The following is a 10,412-nucleotide window of genomic DNA, read 5'->3' on the forward strand; positions in this document are numbered from 1 at the left end:
AAATTCAGTCTTGACAACTGTACAAAAATAGTAGTTACTTGTCTATACACTACTGAAATACGAGAAAATTTGTTTCCTATATACCATGAACGTGTAGCCGTTGGCCGAGTAGCTCACTAAAGTGAACCTGCTGGTCGCGCTCTTTCACTTACTGTGCTACTTGCGCTGCCATGGCCAGGGCTTGTTCACTGTGTGGGTAGTTTTCGCGCCCTTTGCGTTTACGTTGAGACCCATGCCACCATGCTACAGTGGCTTGACTGTACCCATGCGTCGTATGCTCGCGTCAGTTTCGGACTTCCTTTGCTCGTGTTCTCAGCAAGCATGGACAGGAGTGTGCCTTCAAGTAAGCGTTTTTCCTTTGCTATTGTAAGCGTTGACGTTCCTTGATAATACGCAGGGCATGACGCTGCCCTCTCGAAGTGGACTTCTCGGCGCCGCTTAAAAGATGAAATTTCGGGCAGTATTGCAGCGGCTACCGCGTGGAGTGGAGGGCTCTAGTAAATTTCAACCACCTGGGATTCTAAACTACGCACCGACATTGCGCAGTACGCAGGGCTCCAACATTTCGCCTCCATAGAAATGAGACTGCCACAGCCGATATTGAGCCCATGTCTTTCGGTCAGCAGCCGAGCACAGTAACCACTGCACCCTCTGTTAGTAGAGCAGTGATTTAACCCTATTGAGTTAGCTGTTGAGGGCCAAGCTTTATGATTTCTTGGAGCTATGCTCCTGAGGTACTAACGGTAACTTTTCTTTTTATATGTTGTAGCAAAACCATTTGCTTTTGTCAAGTTTCCTGATCAAGGAGATGCAGTTACTGTGGTGAGAGGAGAGTGGATGAAGCATGGCATGTCTCTGGCCACCAAAAGTGAAAAACGTTGCAGAGCTGGTGAAAAATGGACCTGAGCCAAGGCCTGGATGGATCTCAACAAGTTGTGTGGTCCTTGGCTCATTTGGTAAGCTGTGCACGTTTTGGATATTCCATAGTTTTGTTGCATGTTGTGACTGCTTGCTCAGAAAGCAATTTCTCATATTTCCTTTCATCAGAAATGGCTGAAATTTTCCTAAATTATTACAGCTTTCATCATTGAAATCGAATCCTATCATACACGTGCCATAATGAACGACAAAGGTGCCATTATTTTGGAAGCTTGGAGTCTTTTTCATTGTATTTAGCAACAGATCATGTCACAGAGATAAGACATACAAAGGGAGTGCAAACTGATAACTGTTCATTTCAGAGGAAACAGTTTTGCAAGGAGCTAATGGCAATCAGATATGTATTTTGCTGAAATATTTACATCCCAAACCATGCAAAACCGCTGTGTTCTTGTGACATGTGGCTCATTCCTCACCAAACGTCGTAGTCCTCAAAAGCGACCACCACAGATTGTTATGAAAAACGTTGGGCTAGTTGGCGATTATAATATGGATTTTCATTGAACTATTTTCCTGGCAAAAAGTTATTTGCTTACGCGAGCGCCCTGTGAGGTTTCTGCGGAGAAGCAAAAGTTGGTTGGAGTAAAAAATTTTTAAATGAAACATGAAGCAAGGTATCATGACAAATTCTATCTTAAATAATTTCACTTGCTTTGTTCTTTCATCTTACTTTTTCATCTTTCATCTAACACACCTAGAATACTTTTATGATGTCATCTTTCTTGAAAACTATCATAAAGCAAGAAGCAGACTGGTCAGAGCAGAGTTGGCGTCATCTTTTGAAACTGAGATAGATGAGCCAAAGAGGAAAAGAAAAAAGCGGCATTTCATTTACAGCAGCTCCGACTCCGATGAACCGGTCCAGCCTTATGCACACAGCATTCATGCTCCACCTACACCACCCAACGCTGCCAGACTCATGAATGGTAATGATGTGCAGCTTGTCTGCATTGTAACATTAGTTGAATATTAAGCAATTCATGGCAAGCACTGTATTAACCTCATAATCTCTGTAAAAAGTATTCTTCTGAGGTGTAACAGTTTGCCAGAATTTCACTCTAACTCGTGTGTGTATGATGCCCGGACTGCTTAACTTGATTGAAGAGATTTTTAGTAAGTTTGCCTATTGACCACTGTATAGTAGGTATTTTGGAGGTTTCACATTTTTCATTGGGAAATACGTTTTTCTAATGCTATTTTCTGTAATAAATTTCTAAATCTGTCAAATACTAGCTAGGCAACTACCCAAAATTCAGTAGTTGCCCTTTTATTAATACATGGTAATAACTATTGTACTTTAATGTGCCCACTTGGTAAATTACAAATTTTAATAGCAGTATTACTAGGAAGGACTGAATTGTTATGGGATTTCTACACTGTATTTTCCAGGTTCTGAAGATGAGCTGGCAATGCCAGTGGTTGGTGGCCACTGTTCAGAAGTCATGAAGGTATGTTTATTTCATTGGTCTGTCATTTTATTTTATTATTGCCTGCAAACTAGCAGCCCTGTGCTATGTTGGTACGGCTTGAAGGAACATTGGCGCATGTTCAAAAATTAGTTGTCACCAACATGAACTAACTAGACGCTGGCATCTTTGCAGGCAAAACAGCCACCAGTACTTCAGTTCAGGAAAACCGCCAAGAGGCAGCGGACTGACGGCTCGTTTAGTAGTAAAGGTAATAGAAATTTTGCTTGTCAACTGAAGCCTACCTTTGAGTTTCTTTGGTTACGAAGCTATGTTACAATGCTCTGTGTGAGGTGTATGCAAAATGAGTGCGTCATTTTTTAAAAGGAAATCGCATGCCACTATTCATAGGAAGCAAGCACCATCCCATCATGGTAGAAGTGGCACCAGTCCACAAGCATCGTAGGACAGCCAAGACAGCTCAGTTTGTGCTGCTTGTTAACAAATTATTCATACTACGACATGTACTACATGCTGTTCTATTATGACAACGTGGTCAAGATGCAACGTGAAATTATTTACTTTAGGATTGTTATGTGTGTTCATGTATGTTTGAGGGAAGAACTACAAAAGTTGAACCAAAACATTATGACATGTTCACATTAATTCATAAGGGAATAACTGGAGCTTTGAACTACACCTTGTCTTGCATTTTCGCCCCACATGGGGTTTTTTCGGTAGCTTTTGACTGGTATACAAAAGGTTACCTATTTAGGTGGATATAACAGAAAGTGCAACTTGGGTATGAGAATATGCTTTTGTCAATTAACATATTTGCTTGTTATATTTTGACCTGAGCCTAATTGTTCTTAAAACTGACTGCTAGCCATTATGTCTGCTGGGCACACAATTGTCATTCTGCATCAAGTAAGCCGTGTTTTTATTTCTTTGTGCAGGTCAAAGGGCAGTCAAAGCAAACAGAAACGAGCCATACAGTTCGAGCACCTGGATATGGCCCCTGTGAGTAAGCCGGAAATCGAGCATAGATACTAAGGCAGTTGTAGTGGTCCTGATAAGATCAGTTTATTAAGTGCATGTATACCTTCTGGAGAGAGCGCTATTTAATCATGAATTTGCCCACAGTTCTTCCAGTGTTCCAGGCTCATCTTGGCATGCATGCTGGATTGAAACTGTTCCTCTCAAGGATTTGTGATAGCTAACGAGGAACAAAAGAAACTACTGATGTGGCCTTACTGTAGAGAGATTGCTGCTGTGAAATCCTAATCGAAATTTGAATTTATTGAAATGCAAATTTGAAATGCATTCACAACATAATGTAAATGCAACAGTTGTCAAGGCTGAATGCTCATACAGATTTCAGCTTGTTAAATATCTTGAAATTCACTGCACTGCCTTGTAAATTATGAAACTGCTGCACTTCAACAGCTGTTCTGTATGTGTGTCATATCCATTCAGATCCACCTCACCCTGAAGTGTTGAAGCAACATCAGTTCTGTATATATGTCATATCCATTCAGATCCACCTCACCCTGAAGTGTTGAAGCTGCTACACTCCATCTGCATGAGACAGCTGAAGCACTCATCTCAGCTGAACTGTTTGACTTCGTGGGTGAAAGCAAAAACGACTTTCCTGTATGATGATGATGGTGAAGATGACTGCATTAAGGTGCCACCACACGGATTTGAAGAATTCTTGGAGTTCTACAAGAAATTGTCAACCTCAGAAGCCATGAAAAAGCTACTGGTAATTTTTTGTTTTATTGCTTGGAATGTATTGTGGTACTGCAAAATTTTAAGCATGACAATTTGGCATTTGCTCGCGAGAGCACTTTCGGGTGTTTGAATCACTTTTTTCTTAATCTCCGGCAGGCATGCCCAAAACACCCTGTTATCCGTAGCGGCCTTACAGCTTGCGCATCGATGCGGTATAGCTTGAGCATCAAATGTTGTACAATGTGTTCCTTTATTTTAATCAGCCACATCTGCACTTCTTCGGTATGCTGCTTATAAAGCAAAATTATTTGGTTGGTGGCTTTCTGCAATTCATTAAGATTCAACTACAATTGCAAGTTAGGTGCATTCGTAGTGCGAGAGAATGTTTAGGGCAGAAAAAAATGTCAGAAGAGTGATCGGATAACACAAGGGGCTGACTCAAGATTTATCTGGAAGCATTGTCCTTGTATCCAGATGCACCATTCAAGAAAACTGTATATTCAAAACGGCAAAATACCTTGAAAATAGTGCCAGATAAATGGCAGCAGGAAACAAACTGCACATCAGTCCACTGATGGAAGTCATAAGTAACAGAACAAGTGACTTTATGCCTGCTCCTACTGATTGGGGCATTGATGTGGTTTGTTTTGCACCAAGTTTAACTGTTGGCCAATGTAATGCTAGCTGTGTGTCCAAACAAATCTTGTTGAATCAGCACTTTTGTGTCATGTCAGCCTTCTCATCCTTCATTAAAAGTTTTATGCTGTAGACAACCACAGAGGTTATCTTGGTGATGTGTGATGTTATGTGGGCATAAGTGCAAGTCGTGATAAGCATGCCCATAGAGCTTGGCACTAGGAATGTTTGGTGCATTTTGATGTGAAACGTGATCTTATAACCCAGGTTCTTAGCATTGTGGGCACAAAAGCTGTGTCTCTGAATGTGTATGGTTTGATTTCTAGCAAGCTTGTCATGTGATGTAGGCAGCCATGCAAGTACCTGTATTTTGCCTTTGTTGCTTTATCTGCAGGGTTCCTTACTAGTCTAGCAAGTTACCTGCAGTTACACTTTTACATTATCCTGTTTACAGAAAATGCGTTAGAAGAAGTATGATGGTACAAGTCTTGGCGATGCAACTAGACACATACTAAAAGACCAGTGAAACAGCCAGCCACTTCAGTTGGCAAGGGGGCAAAGGTAAACTACAATTCAAGACAACAGCCTGTTGTCATGTTTGGTATGAACACTTGCATGTTATGGCTTTCTTTTACTCATAGATGGAAACATTGACTTGTGCATAATGTAGTAACACTGTATGGCATGGCCAGTAAAGCAGCTAGGCAAGCTGGTCTGAATCGATCTATGGGCCTGGGTTTCTAGCTTTATTACGTGGCTATAGTGTGTCACAACTAATAGTTACATGCTCAAAGCAAACATTGGCATTGCTTTGTTTTATGTATAGTTTCTAACCAAGTTGCAGGGCTGCTGGAAGGAAAGACATGGCTTTTCTTTTTGCTTTTATACTGCCTTGTTAATGGGTGCTGTCCGGCATGGCACATGACCTCCGCAAGGCTGCTTTACCACTTAGCACGGCACAATAAAGAAGTTACAATTGTTTTGAAAGTACAGCACATTATAAAAGAGAAAAGGACAAGGACAGTGTGATTAAAACAAATAACAAGCATGGATGTTTTAATTTTAGTTCAGCACATGCAACACTCCTACAAAATGTGGTAACGCATTTTTGCATTTCTAATGCTTGTCACATGGCTGTGAATAAGTGGTAACTGCAATCTCTTATGTGTCAAGTTAAATCAACTTGTATGAATAATTGAGTCAAGTTGGATATTAAATTAGATTGAGTGCCTTGTTTTTCTTGCTTTTTCTGCAAACCTTTTCATTCTTTTTTGCCCACCAGTTTTTATGGAAAACTATTTTTGCATTGAGAGTTTGGTAAGAATTCATTTGACATCTTGCTAAAAGTTATGTCTGTTGTAGTTGCACAAGTATGTCATTTTTTGTAGATGTTTTGATTACCAGTTCATTGTTTAGAGATGGCACTGTAGCTCAAATTGAGCAGGTTATCAAATCATGGCTTCGACATGCAAAAGAGCGTATTGAAAGGAAGACGCGCAAGAATGCAGTAAATGACAGGCAAGAGCATCTTTTTTGTCTGTGCATGCACTGATAGTAGTAGTATGTTCATTAAAAACAATCAGAGAAGCATAATAAGCAGTGGTGGGACCAGCATTTACATCAGTGCTGCCAAGTAGCCTTGAGATGGTGGTTTGAGTTAACAGCAAAGGCTTCTTGTTTCACCAAAGCTGCAATGACATTGCTAGAGTATTCACCTCAAAGGTTGAACAGCTGGACTTCAGTGCTCCCACCATTGCATAAAGAGGCAGAAGTGGAGCTTTAAAAGTGGGGTGGAAATTTTACTCATCCTATGGGCTTAGAAATTTGTTTTATGATGTTCCCTTCATGAAAGAACCACTGATAGCTTATCTTATCAGTAGCAGCAGGTTTTGTTTACTGCCCTGGCCACCACTTAAACTTGCTGTTTCATTTGTACTGTCTTGGGATCTTGGCATAAATAGACTCATCCAAAACTACATTCAGGCAATCTTTTTATATATATCTCATATGTTTTCAAAGATATTTAACTGCGTAGGTTTTCTCTTCTCATTAGGTTGACTATGTCGGGTGTTGCTGCAATCGCAGCTTCTTGAACGCTGCTAGCTTCAAATGTCTCGGATTGCCATTTTTGCTTCTAAGGTTTTTGAGGCAACAGTGTGTTACGCATACTGCGTAGATACGCACTGTGAGTTTTTTAACGGAAGGGCCCAATTCTCTAAGGCCTTTGCTGTGTCCATGTGGCAGGCATATTGCCGCGAATCTTTGTAGTGTTTGTGCATTCATCAAAGCTGTCGACACTCCACTTTATCGTTTTTTTGTGTGTGATGCAAGACGCAACCAGATTTATCTCGAGTGAATGCATCCAGGCGGAGCCGATTCTACGCCGTATCTCGAAAGTTTGCTGTCAGCTTTAAATTTAGCACACCCGAGTGTGGCAGGCATTCTGTTCTATGACTGCTGAGTCGTTCATTTCTTTGCGGGCAATAGTCAGCACAAATAAAGAGTTTCGTTTGCAAGCCCTTTTCGCTGCCTTCCTGCTCTCTAGACTGTTGGCGCCACTACGTGACATTATTAATGTCATTTAAAATATAACAGTGTTAGTGCAGTGGTCGAGTGCCATGTCAGATTCTCACATTGTGCACTCAGGTCAGGTATCATACCTGAATGTAAAATTAAGTGATCTTTTCCAGGTTCTCAAAAACCTTATTGCAACAGCTCTTGTTTTCCGGTTTTCATTTACAAAGCTAATATTCAACTGCAGGACGAAACTACAGACATCAACACCGCCTGCTGAGCCGGCAGCCTCTGAAACCATGACAGCCTCGAGAGTTATGGAGCCCCTGCTTCTGATGACGCCCCGGAGATGAGTCTGATGTGTAGCTCCTAAAGTTTATTGCACTTGTTTCTTTAGGGGAAGGTAGTCTTGAACCAAAAATTATTCACGAAGTTTCAGTTGTGAAGTCGAAAACATATTGTTGTGTGTCTATCCTAAATAGGTCAGTTAATCTCATGGGAAAATGCACTTGTGCACTTCGGTAATATGTTGTGCTGTAGCTGCATTGTCAATTCGGGCATTTTGAGGGCTCGCTTATAAACCAAAGAAGTCTCCACATTTTCTTCACAGAATGCATGACAAAACTAAATACCGAAGCATGTTCTGTATTATTCTGGCTGCACCCATAGAGTTATGACATTATGAATGATAAAGCAAACTAGTGAGAAATATAAACTTGATAAATTAGGATCCCAGTCAAAAAACAACATTAGGACATATTGGGAATTGCAACTCGATCCAACTAAAGATCCAACTGGACTGAATTGAATTCATTAATACACAGCAATACAATTGATTGGTCCTGTTGGATTATCCAACTGGTTTTGCAGATTCCAACTGGCTATTCCAATTGGTGTCATGTCGCCCATTGCATAATCCAAATAGAAGACACCAAGATTTAGAATGTTTGAAACCAACTGGTCTATCCAAATCTATTTGGATAAATCAAACACATTAAAATTTTTTTGGGACATTCCAATTAATTGGCTCCTGAGATTCCAAGTGGTATACCAGTAAAAAAGAATTGAGTGTAATTAGAAATATTAAAGCCTTGTCCAGTTTAACTGCCTTATGGAACAATTGTCAGTTGGTTCCATTAGAACCAGCTGGGACCAATTAAATTTCCAGTTAATTCCAACTAGAACCAATTGGAAATTTTTGCATATACAAGTTAAACTGGTCAAGATTGTCAATTTTTTAGTTCACATTAGGAAGCAGTTGCAAGCACCAACTGGAATTGCAAGTGAGCCAAGGGGAATGTCCAATTGGGTGTTAATTCCATTTGGTTCCAGATGCACAAGTGGAAATTTTTCAATTGTAAATTTGAGCCAATGACTGCCTTGGCTGGGACCTTCATACTGGTTTGTGTTAATACAGTGCTTTGTGTTATCTGCTCCAATTGTTTTTATCATTTCCAACATCCTACGAACATAAATAAAAAAGTAACTGAACTCAACTAACAAGTGCCACTGGCTCCAGCAGGAGGGTCCCATGCATGGAGTATATATGTGAGAAAAAGTGTGTTCTGTGGTTATATATTTTATCAATTTGTGATGCAGGCTTGGTTGCTTGGCTTCATTCCACTAAAAGCTTAAAATTTGCATGATTTCAATTCTCTTGTAAAAATGGTAACACAAAGCAGTGTCCCTTGCAGTCCTGGAAGAAAACCCAATTGATTCCAATTGAATGCAGTTGATTTTTGGACACAATTGAGACCAATTGGAACTGATTGGATCTGAAGCCAATTGATTCCAATTCGTTTTATTCCCAATTGCTCCGATGGTGTCCAAGTGCCCCAGCCCCTTCCTCTTCCGGGCTTCCTGCCCTAAGGAGGAGTAGATTTGTAATAAGAGAGTAATTACTCATTGGCATTTACCCATGCCATGCTAGCCATCGTGGTTAGCTAGCTCAGTGACTGTTCCAGTGAGGCAGTGGTCCCATGTTCGAATCCTGGACCAGGACGAATTTTCTTCTGCTACAATTTTCTGTGGAAGCTGTACAACATTCCACGGCTGCTATTGGGCGGATGCCAGTGAGTAATTACTCCCTAACTATAAGGCTAAAGTTGCCATGCAAACAAAGCTGCTGCAGTCCTTCTGCTTACTGATGGCTACTGCTTCTTGCATGTTCACACAAAACAGGTGGGCTTCACTTGACCCTAATGCCACATACCGTATTTATTCGAATCTAGGCCGATAGTTTTTTCAAAAAAACGAGATGTAGAACTCTTATGTCGGCTTAGATTCGAGGATTTCGTTTCGAGGTTTCGTATTCGTAAAATACGAATAAATGTAGCACGCAGGTGGCGCCCCCACAAAACGCCAACGAAAGACAGCACTGTAGCCGTTGCTATCCGTAGCCGTTGCTATCCGTAGCCGTTGCTATCCGTAGCCGATACTGATCAAAGCTACAGTGGCTAGAATTGGGAAGTGTGACGACCGCGCCCGTTCGCGCGTGGCGCCTTGAGAGGAAACCACCAGATGGCGCTGACGCTCGTTCACACGTCAGCTCCAGCAGCCGCCGCCGCAGCCGCCAGCCCTGCATGCGCAGTCTAAAACGCGATAACGCTAAAAGAATGCTTCGTAACATATATTTTCTTTGGAACATGGCGGGAAACAGCAATAGAGTAGTCACGCTAACCCACTGGCAATTCCAAGGTGCGAAGTTAATCCAACTGAGCGCGCTTTGAAGGTTGGCGGAAGCTTGCTTTGCCCGATTTTCTCCCGCTCACGCGTTACAGAACGCAAAACAGAAAATTCCTCGGTGTTCTCTGAAGTAAGCATTTTATTTATTGAGCGCTTATCAGAAATACAAGTTAACTTTGAAAAGTTTCTCACAAACAGTTCAAAATACAATTCTCAGGCTTCGATGCTCGCTAAGTGACGCGCCTAAGCTTCAAGTGCTTTTTCTTTTCACGAGAAGACGCTCTCTCCTTGTTGAGGGCTTTCGTGTAGAAGTGCAGACGAGTGACTAGAAAGAACTTTTTGATCTGGTTGCTAAGGCTGGGGCCGTGTTGTGCACAGCCCAGTGTGACATTGTTGTTTTGGAGGCAGGAAACGAGCTCGTCCAAGCTGTCACTGCGGAGCTCGTTATAACTGAACCACATCGTAAAAGTGGTCTCGAGGGCATCGACAAATGCGAAT

General features: G+C 41.4%; 1 protein-coding gene across 4 annotated transcripts; it reads left to right on the forward strand.

Moving 5' to 3' along the window:
* Positions 1-223: 223 nt before the first annotated feature.
* Positions 224-9,097, forward strand: LOC144113124 (uncharacterized). Of its 4 annotated transcripts, none has more exons than XR_013310632.1 (8): positions 224-343; positions 770-956; positions 2,329-2,387; positions 2,541-2,616; positions 3,302-3,365; positions 3,884-4,110; positions 5,170-5,276; positions 7,477-9,097. XR_013310632.1 is itself a non-coding variant. In XM_077646031.1 (6 exons), exons 1-6 carry the CDS (start codon positions 919-921, stop codon positions 3,835-3,837), a joined length of 342 nt encoding a protein of 113 aa, XP_077502157.1. In that variant the 5' UTR covers positions 776-918; the 3' UTR covers positions 3,838-3,848. The 4 variants fall into 4 exon arrangements, 1 of the variants encoding a protein (XP_077502157.1); XR_013310630.1 differs by lacking the exon at positions 224-343 and adding an exon at positions 1,777-1,865 and having other exon boundaries at positions 776-956; XR_013310631.1 differs by lacking the exon at positions 224-343 and adding an exon at positions 1,780-1,865 and having other exon boundaries at positions 776-956.
* The last annotated feature ends 1,315 nt before the right edge of the window (positions 9,098-10,412 follow it).

The sequence above is a fragment of the Amblyomma americanum genome, chromosome 1, assembly GCF_052857255.1.
Source record: "Amblyomma americanum isolate KBUSLIRL-KWMA chromosome 1, ASM5285725v1, whole genome shotgun sequence".
NCBI classification, from domain to species: domain Eukaryota; kingdom Metazoa; phylum Arthropoda; class Arachnida; order Ixodida; family Ixodidae; genus Amblyomma; species Amblyomma americanum.